This window comes from Chiloscyllium plagiosum, unplaced genomic scaffold, assembly GCF_037043375.1.
Source record: "Chiloscyllium plagiosum isolate Xiang-an unplaced genomic scaffold, Cpla_swu_hap1 HiC_scaffold_21, whole genome shotgun sequence".
NCBI classification, from domain to species: Eukaryota; Metazoa; Chordata; class Chondrichthyes; order Orectolobiformes; family Hemiscylliidae; genus Chiloscyllium; species Chiloscyllium plagiosum.
In genome coordinates, this window is record NW_028270159.1 from 10,094,436 (window position 1) to 10,116,268 (window position 21,833).

The 21,833-nt window shown below is 52.0% G+C and overlaps 1 protein-coding gene across 4 annotated transcripts in view; it reads right to left on the reverse strand.

The window, feature by feature from the left end:
- col27a1b (collagen, type XXVII, alpha 1b) overlaps nucleotides 1-21,833 on the reverse strand; it is a 707,279-nt gene that overhangs the window by 606,290 nt on the left and 79,156 nt on the right. Inside the window, exon 1 of one of the 4 annotated variants that reach the window (XM_087998236.1) lies at nucleotides 4,981-5,742. The exons of 2 other annotated variants lie outside the window; for them this stretch is intronic. In XM_087998236.1, the coding sequence (XP_087854362.1) occupies nucleotides 4,981-5,036 (56 nt within the window). In that variant the 5' untranslated portion in view covers nucleotides 5,037-5,742. Of the gene's footprint in view, nucleotides 1-3,526; nucleotides 3,718-4,980; nucleotides 5,743-21,833 lie in introns of those variants that run through there. One more of the 4 variants, XM_087998239.1, reaches the window with a different exon arrangement.

Below are 21,833 nucleotides of genomic sequence, written 5' to 3' on the forward strand. Positions count from 1 at the left end.
GGAAGAACGCCTCATCTTCCACCTAGGAACCCTCCAACCACAAGGGATGAACTCAGATTTCTCCAGTTTCCTAATTTCCCCTCCCCCCCCTTGTCTCAGTCAAATCCCTTGAACTCAGCACCGCCTTCCTAACCTGCAATCTTCTTCCTGACCTCTCCGCCCCCACCCCACTCCGGCCTATCACCCTCACCTTGACCTCCTTCCACCTAACGCATTTCCAACGCCCCTCCCCCAAGTCCCTCCTCCCTACCTTTTATCTTAGCCTGCTAGACACAATCTCCTCATTCCTGAAGAAGGGCTCATGCCCGAAACATCGATTCTCCTGTTCCTTGATGCTGCCTGACCTGCTGCACTTTTCCAGCAACACGTTTTCAGCACCAACCGATATGAAGTCAACACAAACAAATGATTTTTAAAGTATTACCACATAAATGTCTTTAAACAGCTTTGCAATATTTATGAAGGTATTTGCCTTCAAGCCAACTGCCCATAAGATGCAATACATTCACAGCTAAATGGTTGGTTAGCTCAGATAACTGGACAGCTGGTTTGTTATACAGAGCACTAAAACTGTGGATTCAATTCCTACCCTGGCTGAGGCTAAACCACCATCAGTTCTCACTCCCTAATGAGAGAGCAGCCCTATGATACCATAGAATCCCCACAGTGTGGATGCAAGCCAGTCAGACCATTGTGCCCACACCAACCCTCTGAAGAGCATCCCACCCAGATCCACTCTATCCCTGTATTTCCCAGAGCTAACTCACCTTCCCTACACATCCCTGGACACCACAGACAATTTAGCATGGCTAACCCACTTATCCTCTAACCTGCATATCTTTGGACTGTGGGAGGAAACTGGTGCATCCAGAGAAATCCCACACAGACACAGGGAGAATGTGCAAACTCCACACAGACAGTTGCCCGAGGGTGGAATTGAACCTTGGTCCCTGGTGCTGTGAGGCAGCAGTGCTAACCACTGAGCCACTATGCTGCCTCAATAGGATGATGGTGATTTGACTTTAGAATGCAAATTAGATTTTTTTAAAGTTCACATTTTCAGCTGGTAAAATATGAACTGTTTAGTAACTAAAACTGTTTGTTGGCACAGGATTTACAGGTTGACACAAGGTATGTAGTCCGTTTAGGATACTTCTATAAATAGGCACTCATTCGTGGGAGGGGGTATGCTGGAGTGCCAACAATTCCACTCACCCCCCTACCCCTGGTTTGAAACTCTGAGCAAATAGGTGTCAAGTGAAAGTTAGGTAATGTAAGACCATCTGGGAGAAATGCTAAGGCACCTCCTGGTGGCTGCCGGAGAGCAGCCCTGGCAGACTTCAGCTGGCTATTACCCTGGCATCTCGGTCACAAAACCTACGTGGGGGGGAATGCAGGAAGCTACAGGAGGAGATCCTGCAGAGAAAAGCAAGCCAACATCCAAACCAAAGCTCAGATATCACAGAGGGAAACAACAACTTAATTCCATCTCCACACAAACAATAGAACTTTTAGCAACACATGCTCCATCACCAATCTGACAATACTGAATTGAAAATTCCGATAATAATTCTGAAGTCTCGCTAGACTCGAAACATTAACTCTGTCTCCACAGGTGCTGCCAGACCTGCTGAGTTTACCCAGCAATTTCTGCTTCTATTCATTTTAGATCTCCAGCATCCGCAGTTCTCCAGTTTGTTTATTCCAATAATATTTCTGACTACATAACATGTTAAATATTACGAGAGTAATTCTCTAGTCTTTCTTAGAAAAATAAAGGGTAAGCCCACAAAGTTATCCTGCTTTCACTGCTTTATGGGTGTAGTCACAGTAACTTTGGTAGAGCAACAATCAATAAAGCAAGTAATTTTAGCTACTAAAGTATTTACATTTTGCCAGCTAAAACATTTTTTTATGTAATTCACATTCAAATTTATATCATGAAGGAAAATTGTGTTCATCTGGCTCGGCATAAACAAACAGTACTTGTAAAATGATGAGGCACTCATCTAACTGATCTGATCATCCTGAAAACTGCCAGAGCAAACCAAACAAAATCGCAAAACTGACAACTATTTTTGCCGTCTCAACTTCCTGCTCAAAGATGATGAATAAGCTGAAAATCTAACCTACAGTTTTCAATTCTTCTCCCCCACAACCATGTGGCAAATAGTCATCTATTTAGACAGCACAGAAACAGACCTTTTTGGTCCAACTCATCCACGCCAACCAGATATCTCTCACTAAACCCTTCCTATTCAGATGTCCCCATCCAGATGCCTTTTAAATGTTGTAATTGTACCAGCCTCCACCACTTCCTCTGGCAGCTCATTCCAAAAGTTGCATTGCAAAACACAAACTTTACTTCTTTGAGAATAGAAAGCTCAGGAAGTCACATCTTGTTACATTCTTGTTATCAGGAGGTCATGGCTGGGGGTTAGTATTTGAAGTGCAAATAGATGAACGTGGTCTTACTAAATGGCAAAACTAGTTCAAGAGGGAATAGACTGCCTCGGCTTTTAATTGATATCTTTGTATCAGCTTTTGCTGTAATTACTGTAGCGTTGGTACAGGGTTAAAACAATTTTGCAAATCTGCGGAAGCACATGATATTATTAGCGGCTTTTCTCAGACTGCAGAACATGGTAAACTAGAATTGTTTCCACTGGGGAAGATGACCCCTAAAGTCTTCTTTCTCACAGAGTTCTGTATAAAAGTGGCTCGGACTGTCAGGAGAAGTGAAGCAGTGCAGGGCTGGGAGAAACCGCTGTAGATTTGAGTCACAGTCTCCACTCCGTGGAAACATTCACAATGCTAACTACAGACTGGCTGCGATCCAGTAGTACAATACAGAGACCTCTGTGGATTCAAGTCATTGTTTGCTTCTGAGGTCTTCTCTAACTGAACGTAACACATCACAGATTGTATCGCCGAGGTTGCTTTTATATATTTTAATCCAAAAAGCTGGTTACCGATCCCCAATACTGAAGGCCTAAACTTTCTTGCATAATTATTCAGCATCAATTAGCCCTTATGAACATTCAAATGAAAACTTTTGAAAAACTTTCAATGTACACTCTGCTTTTCAAATTACTCAATGTTAACATGGCAGCTGCAAAAACACTATTTAATATAACGACAATTTCAGGTCAAATCTGGTCAAATAAATAAGCACGGACCATTTTCAGTGTAAACAGAATGAAAGAAGGTGTTTGTGTTATTGCTGGGGTAGGGAGCTGTGATACTGCCCTGCAGTTAGGTCAGCTTTTTTATTGGGATATTGGTTCTCAATGAAACACGACACCGATTCCGAACTAACTGAAATTAGGGTAAATAAATCTTAAAAAGTAACATAGAGAGCATTCATGTCAATGAGGAGAAGCTTTCAGGGGTGGGAGGGGGAACCAAGTTCACAGCGGCCAGAGTAGACTCAATTCTTTTTGCTCAACTCTCCCGGGAGTTTTTTTACAGACAGGGAAGGAAGCTCAAGCGAACTGCTCCCAGCAACTCTCTCTCTATCTCTCACCTGAAGTTACTCCCGATTCTGGGCACACACCGGGCTCTGCAAACGATTCAGAACGGTAAGCAGCTGCCTGCCTGCTTCTGCTGCAGCAGAGTGAGGGTGCGGAAATTACTGCTGTCTGGGAAAACCGGGAAGAGCAGAAAACAAGGCTTTCTCTCGGAGAGTTTGGAAATGTTGCCGAGAACAGTCCTGGACATCGAGGGGAGCCCAGGCACCGTCTCCAAATGACTGACCTCCCCCTCTCTCTCTCTCCAAACGAAGAGAGAGGACTGAAAATCCGGGCAAATTCAGAGCACTGGATCTTCTCAAATAAAGAACACAGCAGCCCATTACAAAGGCTTCACATCCGAGCTTTTGAAAATAACAGTCCTGCGCTCTCAAGAGCACTAAAAGTTAAAGTTAAATGTTATCTTTCTTTATCAGAGTTTTTCAGGAATACTTAAAACAAATGTCTGGGTCGTTGAAAGGCGAGTGTGTTTCTCAATTGTCATTTCTAACCCTAGCACGGAGGAGGGGGGGGGGGGGGGGGCAGATGTGTTAAAGTTATTTTTTTAAAGCGCGCACACACACTAGCTTTGCAGCAGTCCCCTAACTTTGCAACCGGCAGATGTGAAAACTGTCAGCTTTCTGAGGAAATAGGAAGATGGGTTTTACACAAATCTCCACCTGATTCCCACATGCCTCTGAGCAGCAAACACATGGAAAATAAAACACCCCAGGATGGAATCCCCTCGCTCGGTTTGCACTTTTCACCTTCTCGACAGTGCCTTTGAAGTCTTCAGATCTGAAAGGAGGCGAGCTTTCAAACGTGCTTTTATTTTAAAGATAACACAGCGGTTCCGTCTAAACGGGAGGTCACAGCAAGTACTGGGGGCTTTGTAGGGTTCGATATCCCCCCCCCCCCCCCATTTCCCTGGAGTTATCCAAAGGGGTGGACCTTACCATTCAACCCCCCCCCCCCCCCCCCCCCCCCCCCCTCCCACACACACCTTCCCCAGAATATCTCTCTAACATTGTCCTGTCCTGGGCAGAGTGGGAACTGATCAAAAAGTTGCAGTAAAAAGTTCTGTGTGTTTGTGTGTATGACTGACTGTGCGTGTCTCTGTGTCTGTGTGTGTCTGTGAGTGTGTGTGCCTGTGTGTCTCTCTGTCAGTGTGTGTCTCTGTCTGTCAATCTGTGTGTGCCTCTCTGTCTGTGTCAGTGTGTCTCTGTGTGTATATCTGTGTGTGCCTGTGTGTCTCTGTATGTGTCTGTGAGTGTGTCTGTGAGTGTGTCTCTGTGTGTGTCAGTGTGTGTGCCTGTGTGTCTCTGTCAGTGTGTGTCTCTGTCTGTCAATCTGTGTGCCTCTCTGTCTGTGTCAGTGTGTCTCTGTGTGTATATCTGTGTGTGCCTGTGTGTCTCTGTCAGTGTATATGTGTGTGTCTCTATCTGTGTGTCTGTGCTATTTGGAGACTCACCCCCCAAAGGCAGCAGCAGCCTTGCTGTTGGTGTCCAGTCCGGCTGCCGTCTCCATTCCGTTACTTCATTTTGTTCCGGAGTCCCATTGGGGAGAAGAGACAAGAGGCATCTGGCCCCTTCACTCCATCCGCAGGCTGGAAACGTGGAGAGCTGAAAGCAGGCGGCGTGGGGGGGAGATGACTGACCCACTGTGCGGCTGCCTGGTCTCCTGAACAGGGAGCGGACTCAGCAAGCGCTCGCTCTGTCAATCCCATTGAAGTGAAGCAGCGGTGGGGAGAGGCTTCAGCAATGCTGCAGGTCCCTTACACACACATGTGTGTGTGCTCAGAAACAAACCCTGAGACTGAGAGAGGGAGTAAGGCGGGCGGAGAGAGGAAAAAGGAAACTTCAGAAAACTCCGAGTCCCAGAGGAGAGGCATTGGGAGGAGGTGGGTTCAGGATCTCTCCAGCAACCTGACTCCTGCAGAGCTCAAGGCCGGTCCTCCTACCCCCGAGACTGTCCACATCTCCCGGCCCAAGTGCAACGCCTCAAACAGCCCCGCAAAGCCAGCGCAGGGAGGGTTTTTTCTCTCTCTGTCTCTATCTTCTTGTTGGAGGGGAGTGAGAGAATATTCACTCTCTGCTGCCGCCTCATGACGCGGAATGCAGTTTGCAATCTGACACACACAGAGAACCCAGGCCCGCGCTGGCAAAACGTTTTGCAGATTTGCCAAATTGCAGTTTTAATGAATGGGGGGGGGGGGGGGGGAGCTAAATGAAGCAACCGTGTCACCGTGCAGCACACTGCAAAGAGCAAACCAGACTTCAGAGATTGCAATCAGTTACATTCAACTGGGATCAATTTATTGTCGGAGCTAATTACTGCAGATTAGAATCATAGAGATGTACAGCACAGAAACAGACCCTTCGGCCATGCCGACCAGATTAACCGGGTGCCATTTGCCAGCACTTGGCCCATATCCCTCTAAAAGGCGGAAGTGGGGACTGCAGATGCTGGAGATTACAGCCAATGTTAGAGTGATGCTGGGAAAGCACAGCAGGTCAGACAGCATCGGAGAAGCTGGAGAATCGATGTTTCAGGGAAAAGCCTGATGAAAGGCTCCGGCTAGAAACGTCGATTTTCCTGCTCCTCGGATGCTGCCTGACCTGCTGTGCTTTTCCAGCAACACTCCTATCTAGACTCATATCCCTCTAAACCCTTCCTGTTTATGTACCCATCCAGATACCTTTTAAATACTGTAACTGTACCAAATTCTGGAATCTGTACCAAAAAAAAAACATGCTGGAGATGACAGCAGGATAGGAGGCATCCATGGAGAGAAAAACATCTAAACTGGAACATTAATTTGCTTTCTCCCCATTGGATGCTGGGATGAATGAATTCATTTTGGATTGGTGACCAAAGTGTAATGCACTGTGCAAAATAAACTGCATACTGCGATCGCAGAGATAAAATTCCAACAAATTGTAAATAAAAGTAATTTGGTGTATCTCTTTTTTGCAAATATCCATTTTGAAGTTATAGTGTTTGCTAAAACTGATTTTATATTGTACCCAATTGATGCTCATGATTCAGAAATGACAGGGACCCGGATTGTGAATTACAGTACAGCGGTGAATACTGTAACGTCAGGAACAGCCTGTGGGATAAATTCTACAGCTGATATATTTGTGTTGGGAGCTGGTTGTTCAGCAGACTTCTAAGCTGCAACATTGTGTTAATTCATAGAGTTATATGATACACAGCAGGAAAACAGACGCTTTAGTCCAACTCGTCCATGCTAACCAAGTTTCCCAAACTAAACTAGTCCCACTGGCCTGCATTTGGTCCATATCCCTCTAAACCTTTCCTATTCATACAACTGTCCAAATAATTTTTAAATGTTATAATTATACCTGCATCAATGTCCTATTTCCGGGTGGGATGGGTGAGATCCTACAAACTTTACTCCCTCACTTTACTCCCAAATATTGTGTTTAACACACACTTCGTATAGTGTAAATGTAGAGGATAAGTACAGAGTAACTGTTGTACTGGAAATAAAAGAGAGGTGTGAGTTATTATACTGGTGGAGTGGGCAGATAGATGGCAGATACAGAGAAGAGTGAGATGCTGCATTTTGGTTGGAAGGACATGGAAAGTCAAGATAAAAGAGGAGATTCCAATTCTAAAGGTAGTGCAGGAGCAGAGGGGAAATATGCGCACAGATATTGAAGGTAGCAAGACAGGTAGAGACAAGTTAATAAAGCTATATTAATAAAATTAATACATTGTCCTCAGCTTTGATAACAGGGCATAGAATACAAAATCAGGGAGGTTTTAATGAATGTGTATAAGACACTTGCTAGACTATTGTCTACAGTTCTGTGCACCACATTATATGAAAGATGGAGAGTGTACAGAAGCAATTTACAAGAATGATTCCAGGGATGAGAAACTTCAGTGATGAGTACAGATTGCAGAGGCTGAGTTCTGAGGGTCGCGCAACACAAAAAGTTAACTCTGATTTCAGTCCACAGACACTGCCAGACCTGCTGAGCTTTTCCAGTAATTTCTGCTTTTGAAGAAGGTGAGTCTGTTCTCCTTGGAGAGATGAAGCTGAGAGAAGATCTGACAGAGACTGTCAAAACCAGGACTGTGCACGATCAGTTTGATAGGGAGAAACTGTCCTCTCTTGTAAAAGGATCAGGAACCAGAGACCACAGGTTTGAAGTAATTTCCAAAATGAGCAAATGTAATGCAAATAAAACCTTTGTCACTCGGTGAGTGGTGAGGGTGTGCAATACGCTACCTCGAAATATAGTGGATGCAGGTTCAATCGAGGTACTCAGGAGGGGCAATGGATGGTTATTTAGATAAAAATAAAGTGCCAAGGTACAGAGGGAAAATACAGGAAATTGGCACTAGGTAATGATGATCATTTGAAGAGCTGTCACAAGCACATTGGGCTGCATGGCTTTCTTCAGCGACATGGAATTCTGGGAGCCTGCAGTTTGGATGGTAAAACCATTACCCGGTATTTGTTAATGAGTTGTGTACACACATGTGGACAGTGTAATAACCAAGTAATCATCTCTGTGCAATTCTTTGTTTCTGTTGAATCATTCGGAAAGTATAAGGTTATGAATCCCTGGGGTTTACCATCACTGTTTGTAGTTATAGATCTCTCCAGGTAGCAGTGCGCACTGGGTTGAATAGAGCCAGCGAGTGTGTCACTCACAGTTGGCAGAGGCCCCCTTGTGTTTGTTGATTTTGGTTGGCTGAGATTGCTTTGAAATGAAGAAGTTAGAGACTCCCGTTTTGTATTATTTAGAGAAGATTTGGTTTGTGCCTCTCTGAGGGATTTAGCAGAGGCCGAGAATTGTTGGAAGCTGTGTGGTTTAATTCTGACACTGGGTGTGTTAGTGCAATGCTATACCTGTTGCAGATTAATCACATTTCCCTGTTGAAAAATCTAACAGGAATTTTTCTCAGTATTGGAAAAGCTTTAACTTTTGGTCGCTCTTTTCTTGGCCAGTGCATCAAGTACTTTACAACACATCCGTCACTTTCAACATTCACTCCATCCTCCACCACCAACAGATGCTTAGTAGTAACAGTGTGTGCTCCAGCTACAAGATGCATTGAAGTAACTCATCAATGTTCCTTCAACAGAGGCTTCCAAAACTTGTGACCACTAGCACCTAGAACGATAAGGACAAACAGATGCATGGGACCACCACCAAGTTCCCTTCCAACCCACAAACTGTCCGGATTTGGAAATATATCATTGTTGTTTCAGTACTGCTAGGTCAAACTCCTGCCCCTCACTCTGTAATGGTGCTGCAGACCTAACTATGGCACTGCTGCGATACCTATGGCGCTGCGGAGATACCGTCGGCGCTGCGGAGATACATATGGCGCTGCGGAGATACATACCGCATTGGGGACTGCAGCGGTACAGGAGGGTGGCTCATCTCTCAGTGGTAATTAGGTATAGACAAGGAATGTATATGTGTGTGTATCTGTGTGCATGTGTGTATATATATATGTGTGTGTGTGTGTGTGTGTATATATGCGTATGTGTGTATATATATGTTTGTGTGTGTTTGAGTGCGCACATGTGTGTGTATCTGTGTGCGCGCACATGTGTGTGGGTGCGTGTGTATTTGTGTGTGTCTGTGTGCATCTGTGTGTCAGTGTGTGCGCGTGTGTATTTGTGTGTGCGTGTATTTGTGCAGGTGTGTGTCTGTGTGTGTATTTGTGTGCATTTGTGTGTGCATGTGTGTATTTGTGTGTGTGCATGCACTTGTGTGCGTGTGTGCATGTGTGCATGTGCATGTGTGTGTGCGTGCATGTGTATTTGTGTGTGTCTGTGTGGTGTGCGTGTCTGTGTGTATTTGCATGTGTCTGTATGTGCGTGCGCATGTGTGCATGCTTTTGTGTGTATGTGTGCGTGCGGGTGTGTGTATGTGTGCGTGCGGGTATGTGTATGTGTGCGTGCGTGTATGCGTGTGCATATTTGTGCATGTGCATATGTGTGCATGCATGTGTGTGTATGTGTGTGAGCGCGTGTATGTGCGTGTGTGTATGTGCGTGTGTGTATGTGCTTGTGTGTATGTGCCTGTGTGGTGTGCGTATCTATGTGTGTGTGCGTGCGCATGTGTATGTGTGCATGCGTATGTGTGCGTGTATGTGTGAATGCATGTGCGTGTGTGCGTACATGTATCTGCGTGTATGTGCGTGCGCATATGTGCATGTATGTATGTGCCTGTGTGTGTATTTGTGTGGGTGTGCCTGTGTGAGTGTGCCTGTGTGGTGTGCGTGCCTGAGTGTGTATTTGTGTGTACGTGTGTGCGCATGTGCGTGTGTGTCTGTGTGCGTGCATGTGTGAGTGCGCGCACGTGTGTGTATGTGTGCTTGCGCACGGGTGTGTATGTGTGCATGTGTATGTGCGTATGCATGTGTATTTGTGTGCGCGTAAATTTATGTGTGTATATTTGTGTGTGTATATTTCTCTGTGTGCGCGTCTGTGTGTGCGTATTTGTGTGAGTGTGCGTGTCTGTGCGCATGTATGTGTGTGTATTTGTATGTGTGTGCACGCGTGTGTGTGCGTGAAAGAGAGAATGTGTGTGTGCGCGCGTCTGTATGTATGTGTGCGCGTGTGAGAGAGAGAATGTGTTTGTGTGCGCGTGTCTGTGTATGTCTGTGTGTGAGTGAGAGAGAGAATATGTGTGTGTGTCTGTCTCTGTGAATGTGAGTGCTTTTCTGCATATGTATGTCTCTTAATTCTGATACTGGGTGTGTTAGTGCAATGCTATACCTGTTGCAGATTAATCACATTTCCCTGTAGAATGTCAGAAAACTCTGACAGGAATTTTTCTCAGTATTGGAAAACTTTAACTTTTGGTCGCTCTTTTCTTGGCCAGCGCATCAAGTACTTTACAACACATCTGTCACTTTTGACATTCGCTCCCTCCTCCACCACCAACAGATACTTGTGTCGGAGTGTGTCTGGTTGGTGAATGTGTGGCTGGGTGTGAGTGGGTGCCTGTGTGACAGGGTCTGTTTATGGCAAAAGTGTGGGGTGGGTGAACGATTCAATGAAATTGTGTGGAAAAATTGGAAATGTTAACTCGAAACCCAGCTGATAGCGCTTGCATTAACCGTGAGGGGCGCACAAGTGTCCTCTCAAACGTCTGCTTCAGAGGAGAAAGCGCCAATGGAACCACTCACTGTAAACCACAGACCGGCACAATAATACACCCCAGGACGGAAGCTCACCCGGGGACAGGAACACACCCCTGGGGACAGTTACACAGCCTGGTGTACCATACCCCGGGACAGTAACAGAACCCAGGACAGTAACACACACCCAGGACAGGAACGCACCCCCGGGACAGGAACGCACACCGCGGGACAGGAACACAGCCTGATATAATATCACACCCCAGGAGAGTAACAGACCCCGGGGACATAAACACACCCTGGGGACAGTAACAAACCCCGGGGACAGTAACACACACCCCGGGGACAGTAAAAAACCCCGGAGACAGTCACACCCCGGGGACAGAAACACACCCCGGGGGCAGAAACACACCCCGGGGGCAGAAACACACCCCGGGGGCAGAAACACACCCCGGGGACAGAAACACACCCCGGGGACAGTAACACACACCCCGGGGACAGTAACAAACCCCAGGGACAGTCACACCCCGGGGGCAGAAACACATCCTGGGGACAGAAACACACCCCGGGGACAGTAACAAACCCCCGGGGACAGTAACACAGCCTGGTATACTATCACATACCAGGACAGTAACAGACCCCGGGACAGAAATACAGCCCGGGGACAGCAACACAGCCCGGGGACAGCAACACAGCCCGGGGACAGCAACACAGCCAGGGAGAGTAACAGACCCCTGGGGACAATAACACACCACAGGGACAGTCACACAGCCTGGTATAATATCATACCCGGGACAGTGACACACCCCGGGGACAGTAACAGACTCAAGGTCAGAAACACAGCCCGGGGACAGAAACACAGCCCGGGGACAGAAACACAGCCCGGGGACAGAAACACAGCCCGGGGACAGTGACAGACCCCGGGGACAGTGACAGACCCCCGGGGACAGTGACAGACCCCCGGGGACAGTGACACACCCCCGGGGACAGTGACACACCTCCGGGGACAGTAACACACCCCAGGGATAGAAACACAGCCTAAGACATTAACACACCCCGGGGACAGTCACGCGTCCTGGTATAATATCACACCCCGAGGACAGTAACACACCCCGGGGACAGTAACACACACTGGGACAGTAACGCACCCGGGGGACAGTAACACACACCCCGGGGACAGTAACACACCCGGGGGACAGTAACACACACTGGGACAGTAACACACCCCGGGGACAGTAACACACCCCGGGGACAGTAACACACCTCGGGACAGTAACACACCCCGGGGACAGTAACACACCCCGGGGACAGTAACGCACCCCGGGACAGTAACGCACCCCGGGACAGTAATGCACCCAGGGGACAGTAACGCACCCGGGAGACAGTAACACACCCCGGGGACAGTAACGCACCCTGGGACAGTAATGCACACAGGGGACAGTAACGCACCGGGGGACAGTAACACACCCTGGGACAGTAACACACCTCAGGGACAGTAACACACCCCGAGACAGTAACACACACTGGGGACAGTAACACACCCCGGGGACAGTAACACACCCCGGGGACAGTAACACACCCGGGAACAGTAACACACCCCGAGGACAGTAACACACCTCGGGACAGTAACGCACCCCGGGGACAGTAACACACCCCGGGGACAGTAACACACCCGGGGACAGTAACACACCCCGGGGACAGTAACACACCCCGGGACAGTAATGCACCCAGGGGACAGTAACGCACCCGGGAGACAGTAACACACCCCGGGGACAGTAACGCACCCTGGGACAGTAATGCACACAGGGGACAGTAACGCACCGGGGGACAGTAACACACCCCGGGGACAGTAACACACCTCGGGGACAGTAACACACCTCGGGGGACAGTAACACACCCCGGGACAGTAACACACCCGGGGACAGTAACACACCCCGGGGACAGTAACACACCCCGGGGACAGTAACACACCCGGGGACAGTAACACACCCCGGGGACAGTAACACACCCCGGGGACAGTAACACACCTCGGGGGACAGTAACACACCCCGGGACAGTAACACACCCGGGGACAGTAACACACCCCGGGGACAGTAACACACCCCGGGGACAGTAACACACCCCGGGGGACAGTAACACACCCCGGGACAGTAACACACCCCGGGGGACCGTAACACACCCCGGGACAGTAACATACCCCGGGGGACAGTAACACACCCCGGGGGACAGTAACACACCCCGGGGGACAGTAACACACACTGGGACAGTAACACACCCGGGGGACAGTAACACACCCCGGGACAGTAACACAACCCGGGACAGTAACACACCCCGGGGGACAGTAACACACCCTGGGGGACAGTAACACACCCTGGGAACAGTAACACACCTCGGGGACAGTAACACACACTGGGACAGTAACACACCGGGGGACAGTAACACACCCCGGGACAGTAACACACCCCGGGGGACAGTAACACACCCCGGGGGACAGTAACACACCTCGGGGACAGTAACACACCCCGGGACAGTAACACACCCCGGGACAGTAACATCCCTCAGGACAGTAACACACCCCGGGGGACAGTAACACACACCCGGGGGACAGTAACACACCCCGGGGGACAGTAACACACCTCGGGGACAGTAACACACCCCGGGACAGTAACACACCCCGGGGGACAGTAACACACCCCGGGGGACAGTAACACACCCCGGGACAGTAACACACCTCGGGGACAGTAACACACCCCGGGGGACAGTAACACACCCCGGGGGACAGTAACACACCTCGGGGACAGTAACACGCCCCGGGGACAGTAACACGCCCCGGGGACAGTAACACACCCCGGGGGACAGTAACACACCTCGGGGGACAGTAACACACCTCGGGGACAGTAACACACCTCGGGGGACAGTAACACACCCCGGGGACAGTAACACACCCCGGGACAGTAACATACCCCGGGGACAGTAACACACCTCGGGGACAGTAACACACCCCGGGACAGTAACACACCCCGGGGACAGTAACACACCCCGGGGGACAGTAACACACCCCGGGGGACAGTAACACACCCCGGGGATAGTAACACACCCCGGGGGACAGTAACACACCCCGGGGGACAGTAACACACCCCGGGGACAGTAACGCACCCCGGGGACAGTAACACACCTCGGGGACAGTAACACACCCCGGGGGACAGTAACACACCCCGGGGGACAGTAACACACCTCGGGGGACAGTAACGCACCCCGGGACAGTAACACACCCCGGGGGACAGTAACGCACCCCGGGACAGTAACACACCCCGGGGGACAGTAACACACACTGGGACAGTAACACACCCGGGGGACAGTAACACACCCCGGGACAGTAACACAACCCGGGACAGTAACACACCCCGGGGGACAGTAACACACCCTGGGGGACAGTAACACACCCTGGGAACAGTAACACACCTCGGGGACAGTAACACACACTGGGACAGTAACACACCGGGGGACAGTAACACACCCCGGGACAGTAACACACCCCGGGGGACAGTAACACACCCCGGGGGACAGTAACACACCTCGGGGACAGTAACACACCCCGGGACAGTAACACACCCCGGGACAGTAACATCCCTCAGGACAGTAACACACCCCGGGGGACAGTAACACACACCCGGGGGACAGTAACACACCCCGGGGGACAGTAACACACCTCGGGGACAGTAACACACCCCGGGACAGTAACACACCCCGGGGGACAGTAACACACCCCGGGGGACAGTAACACACCCCGGGACAGTAACACACCTCGGGGACAGTAACACACCCCGGGGGACAGTAACACACCCCGGGGGACAGTAACACACCTCGGGGACAGTAACACGCCCCGGGGACAGTAACACGCCCCGGGGACAGTAACACACCCCGGGGGACAGTAACACACCTCGGGGGACAGTAACACACCTCGGGGACAGTAACACACCTCGGGGGACAGTAACACACCCCGGGGACAGTAACACACCCCGGGACAGTAACATACCCCGGGGACAGTAACACACCTCGGGGACAGTAACACACCCCGGGACAGTAACACACCCCGGGGACAGTAACACACCCCGGGGGACAGTAACACACCCCGGGGGACAGTAACACACCCCGGGGATAGTAACACACCCCGGGGGACAGTAACACACCCCGGGGGACAGTAACACACCCCGGGGACAGTAACGCACCCCGGGGACAGTAACACACCTCGGGGACAGTAACACACCCCGGGGGACAGTAACACACCCCGGGGGACAGTAACACACCTCGGGGGACAGTAACGCACCCCGGGACAGTAACACACCCCGGGGGACAGTAACGCACCCCGGGACAGTAACACACCCCGGGGGACAGTAACACACCCCGGGACAGTAACACACCCCGGGGGACATTAACACACCCCGGGGACAGTAACACACCTCGGGACAGTAACACACCCGGGACAGTAACACACCCCGGGACAGTAACACACCCCGGGGGACAGTAACACACCCCGGGGACAGTAACACACCTCGGGACAGTAACACACCCCGGGGGACAGTAACACACCCCGGGGACAGTAACACACCTCGGGACAGTAACGCACACCGGGACAGTAACACACCCCGGGGGACAGTAACACACCCCGGGACAGTAACACACCCCGGGGGACAGTAACACACCCCGGGGACAGTAACACACCTCGGGACAGTAACACACCCCGGGGGACAGTAACACACCCCGGGGACAGTAACACACCTCGGGACAGTAACGCACACCGGGACAGTAACACACCCCGGGGGACAGTAACACACCCCGGGGACAGTAACACACCGCGGGACAGTAACGCACACCGGGACAGTAACACACCCCGGGGGACAGTAACACGCCCCGGGGGACAGTAACGCACCCCGGGACAGTAACACACCCCGGGACAGTAACACACCCGGGGGACAGTAACACACCCGGGGGACAGTAACACACCCCGGGACAGTAACACACCTCGGGACAGTAACACACCTCGGGACAGTAACACACCCCGGGGACAGTAACACACCTCGGGACAGTAACACACCCGGGGGACAGTAACACACCCCGGGGACAGTAACACACCCCGGGGACAGTAACACACTCGGGGACAGTAACACACCCCGGGGACAGTAACGCACCCCGGGGACAGTAACACACCCCGGGGACAGTAACGCACCCCGGGGGACAATAACGCACCCCGGGACAGTAACACACCCCGGGGGACAGTAACACGCCCCGGGGGACAGTAACGCACCCCGGGACAGTAACACACCTCGGGACAGTAACACACCCCGGGGACAGTAACACACCTCGGGACAGTAACACACCCGGGGGACAGTAACACACCCCGGGGACAGTAACACACCCCGGGGACAGTAACACACTCGGGAACAGTAACACACCCCGGGGACAGTAACGCACCCCGGGACAGTAACGCACCCGGGGGACAGTAACACACCCGGGGGACAGTAACACACACTGGGACAGTAACACACCCCGGGGTCAGTAACACACACTGGGACAGTAACACACACTGGGACAGTAACGCACCCGGGGGACAGTAACACACCCCGGGACAGTAACACACCCCGGGGACAGTAACACACATTGGGACAGTAACACACATTGGGACAGTAACACACCCCGGGGACAGTAATGCACCCGGGGGACAGTAACGCACCCCGGTATACTATCACACCCCGGGACAGTAAGAGAACCCCGGGGACAGTAACAGACCTCAGGGACAAAAACGCACCCCGGGGACAGAAATGCACCCTGGGGACAGTCACACGCCCTGGGACAGTCACACGCCCTGGTATAATATCATACCCGGGGATAGAAACAGACCCCAGGACAGAAACAGACCCTGGGACAGAAACATACCCAGGGACAGTCACACACACTGGGACAATAACCAACCCAGGACAGTAACACACAACACACCTCTGGACAGTAACAGCCCCCTGTGGACAGTAACACACACGCCGGGAACAGAAACACAGCATGGTATAATATCACACCCCGGGACAGTAACACACACCCCTGGGACAGTAACACACACCCCTGGGACAGTAACACACACCCCGGGGACAGTAACACAGCATGGTATAATATCACATCCCGGGGACAGTAACACAGCCTGGTATAATATCACATCCCGGGACAGTAACACACACCCCTGGGACAGTAACACACACCCCGGGGACAGTAACACACCCCGGGGGCAGTAACACAGCCTGGTATAATATCACACCCCAGGACAGTAACACACACCCCGGGGACACTAACACACCCCGGGGGCAGTAACACAGCCTGGTATAATATCACACCCCAGGACAGAAACACACACCGGGACAGTAATGCACCCCGGGACAGAAACATACCCAGGGACAATCACACACACCGGGACAATAACCAACCCAGGACAGTAGCACATACCAGGACAGAAACACACCCCGAGATAGTAACACACCCCAGGACAAAAACACACCTCGGGGACAGAAACGCACCCGAGGACAGAAATGCACCCCGAGGACAGTACACAACCCAGGATAGTAACACACCCCAGGACAGAAACACACCCCGAGATAGTAACACACCCCAGGACAGAAAAACACCCCGAAATAGTAACACACCCCAGGACAAAAACACACCTCGGGGACAGAAACGCACCCGAGGACAGAAATGCACCCCGAGGACAGTACACAACCCAGGATAGTAACACACCCCAGGACAGAAACACCCCCCAGGGACAGTACACAACCCAGGGAAAGTACACAACCCAGAACAGAAACACACCTCGAGGACAGAAACACATCCCGGGACAGTACACAACCCAGGGAAAGTACACAATCCAGAACAGAAACACACCTCGAGGACAGAAACACATCCCGGGGACAGTACACAATCCAGGATAGTAACACACCCCAGGATAGAAACACACCCCAGGGACAGTACACAACCCAAGACAGAAACACATCTCAGGGACAGAAACACACCCCGGGACAGTACACAACCCAGGATAGTAACACACCCCGAGATAGTAACACACTCCAGGACAGAAACACACCTCGGGGACAGTAACACACCCCGAGGACAGTAACACACCCCAGGGACAGTAACATCCCTCAGGACAGTAACACACCCTGGGGACAGTAACATCCCTCAGGACAGTAACACACCCCGGGGACAGTAATGCAACCCAGGACTGAAACACACACCAGCACAATAAAACACACCCAGACAGTAAAGCAACCTGGGACAGTAACACACCCCGGGACAGTAACGCAGCCCGGGACAGTATCGCAGCCCGGGACAGTAACACACCCCGGGACAGTAACGCAGCCCGGGGACAGTAACACACCCCGGGACAGTAACGCAGCCCGGGACAGTATCGCAGCCCGGGACAGTAACGCAGCCCGGGGACAGTAACGCAGCCCGGGGACAGTAACGCAGCCCGGGGACAGTAACACACCCTGGCACAGTAACACACCCCGGGGACAGTAACACACCCCGGGGACAATAACGTAACCCGGGACAGTAACATGGACCGGAACAGAAACACACCCCAGGGACAGTCACACACCCCAGGGACAGTCACACACCCCAGGGACAGTCACACACCCCGGGGACAGTCACGCAGCCCGGGGACAGTCACGCAGCCCGGGGACAGTAAAGCAACCCAGGACTGAAACACACACCAGCACAATAAAACACACCCAGACAGTAAAGCAACCCGGGACAGTAACACACCCCGGGACAGTAACACTGCCCGGGACAGTAACGCAGCCCGGGACAGAAACACACACAGGACAGTAACGCAGCCCGGGACAGTAACGCAGCCCGGGACAGTAACACACAGGACAGTAACGCAGCCCGGGACAGAAACACACACCGGGTCAATAGCGTAAACCGGGACAGTAACCCATCCCAGAACAGAAACACATCCTGGGGACAGTAACACACCCTGGGACAGTAACACACCCCAGGGACAGTAACATACCCCGGGACAGTAACACACCCCGGGGACAGTAACACACACGGGGACAATAACGTAACCCGGGACAGTAACATGCACCGGAACAGAAACACACCCTGGGGACAGAAACACACCCCAGGGACAGTCACACACTCCGGGGACAGTAACGCAGTCCGGGACAGTAACACACAGGACAGTAATGTACCCCGGGACAGAAACATATCCTGGGGACAGTAATACACCCTGGGGACAGTAACACACCCTGGGGACAGTAACACACCCCAGGGACAGTAACGTAACCCGGGACATTATCATGCACTGGAACAGAAACACACCCTGGGACAGAAACACACCCCGGGGACAGTAACGCAGCCGGGGGACAGTAACGCAGCCCGGGGACAGTAACGCAGCCCGGGGACTAAAACACACACCAGCACAATAAAACACACCCAGACAGTAAAGCAACCCGGGACAGTAACGCAGCCCGGGACAGAAACACAACCCGGGGACAGTCACACGCCCTGGGACAGTAACACACCCTGGGGACAGTCACCCACCCTGGTATAATATTATACCCCGGGAAAGAAACAAACCCCGGGACAGAAACACACACCAGGACAGAAACATACCCAGGGACAGTCACACACACCGGCACACTGGGACAATAACCAACCCAGGGCAGTAACACACACCGGGAAAGAAACACACCCCAGGGACAGTCACACACTCTGGGACAGTCACATAGCCTGGTATAATATCATACCCCGGGACAGTAACAGACCCCCGGGACAGAAACACACACCGGGACAGAAACATACCCAGGGACCGTCACACACACCGGGATAGTAACACACCCCGGGACAGTAACACTCTCCAAGGACAGTAACGCACCTCGGGGACAGTAACACAGCCTTGTATGATATCACACCACGGGACAGTAACAGATCCCCGGGACAGTAACAGACCCCGGGACATAAACACACCCCGGGACAGAAACACACCCCGGAACAGAAACATACCCTGGGACAATAACCAACCCAGGATAATAACACACCTCTGGACAGAAATGCACCTCGGGTACAGAAACACACACCGGCACGATAAAACACACCCCAGGGCAATAACACACCCCGGGACAGTAACACACCCCGGGGACAGTAACACACCCGGGGGACAGTAACATCCCTCAGGACAGTAACACACCCCGGGGACAGTAACACACCCGGGGGACAGTAACATCCCTCAGGACAGTAACACACCCCGGGGACAGTAACACACCCGGGGGACAGTAACATCCCTCAGGACAGTAACACACCCCGGGGACAGTAACACACCCGGGGGACAGTAACATCCCTCAGGACAGTAACACACCCCGGGGGACAGTAACACACCCGGGGGACAGTAACACACCCGGGGACAGTAACACACCCCGGGACAGTAACACACCCGGGGGACAGTAACACACCCCGGGACAGTAACACACCCCGGGGGACAGTAACACACCCGGGGACAGAAACACACCCGGGGACAGTAGCACACCCCGGGACAGTAACACACCCGGGGACAGTAGCACACCCCGGGACAGTAACACACCCCGGGGACAGTAACACACCCCGGGGGACAGTAACACACCCCGGGGACAGTAACACACCCCAGGACAGTAACACACCCGGGGGACAGTAACATCCCTCAGGACAGTAACACACCCCGAGGACAGAAACACACCCCGGGGACAGAAACACACCCCGGGGGACAGTAACACACCCCGGGGACAGTAACACACACAGAGACCGTAACTCACCCCGGGACAGTAACACACCCCGGGGACAGTAACATCCCTCAGGACAGTAACACACCCCGGGACAGTAACACACCCTGGGGACAGTAACACACACCAGTACAGTAACACACCCCGGGACAGTAACACACCCCGGGACAGTAACACACCCTGGGGACAGTAACACACACCAGTACAGTAACACACCCCGGGACAGTAACACACCCCGGGACAGTAACACACCCCGGGACAGTAACACACCCCGGGGGACAGTAACACACCCCGGGGACAGTAACACACCCCGGGACAGTAACACACCCCGGGACAGTAACACACCCTGGGGACAGTAACACACACCAGTACAGTAACACACCCCAGGACAGTAACCCACCCTGGGACAGTACGACACCCCAGTACAGTAACACACCCCAGGACAGTAATACACCCCAGGACAGTAACACACCCTGGGGACAGTAATACACCCCAGGACAGTAACACACCCCAGGACAGTAACACACCCTGGGGACAGTAATACACCCCAGGACAGTAACACACCCCAGGACAGTAATACATGCTGGGGACAGTAACACACACTAGGACAGTAACACACACCAGTACAGTAACACACACCAGGACAGTAACACATCGGGACAGTAACACACCCTGGGGACAGTAACACACACCAGTACAGTAACACATCCCAGGACAATAACCCACCCTGGGACAATACGACACCCCAGTACAGTAACACACCCCAGGACAGTAATACACCCCAGGACAGTAATACACCCCAGGACAGTAATACACGCTGGGGACAGTAACACACACCAGGACAGTAACACACCCCAGGACAGTAACACACCCCAGGACAGTAACACACACCAGGACAGTAACACACCCCAGGACAGTAATACATGCTGGGGACAGTAACACACACTAGGACAGTAACACACACCAGTACAGTAACACACACCAGGACAGTAACACATCGGGACAGTAACACACCCTGTGGACAGTAACACACACCAGTACAGTAATACACCCCAGGACAGTAACACACCCCAGGACAGTAATACACCCCAGGACAGTAACACACCCTGTGGACAGTAACACACACCAGTACAGTAACACACCCCAGGACAGTAACACACCCCAGGACAGTAATACACCCCAGGACAGTAACACACCCTGTGGACAGTAACACACACCAGTACAGTAACACACCCCAGGACAGTAATACACCCCAGGACAGTAACACACCCCAGGACAGTAATACACGCTGGGGACAGTAACACACCCCAGGACAGTAACACACACCAGTACAGTAACACACCCCAGGACAGTAACACATCGGGACAGTAACACACCCTGTGGACAG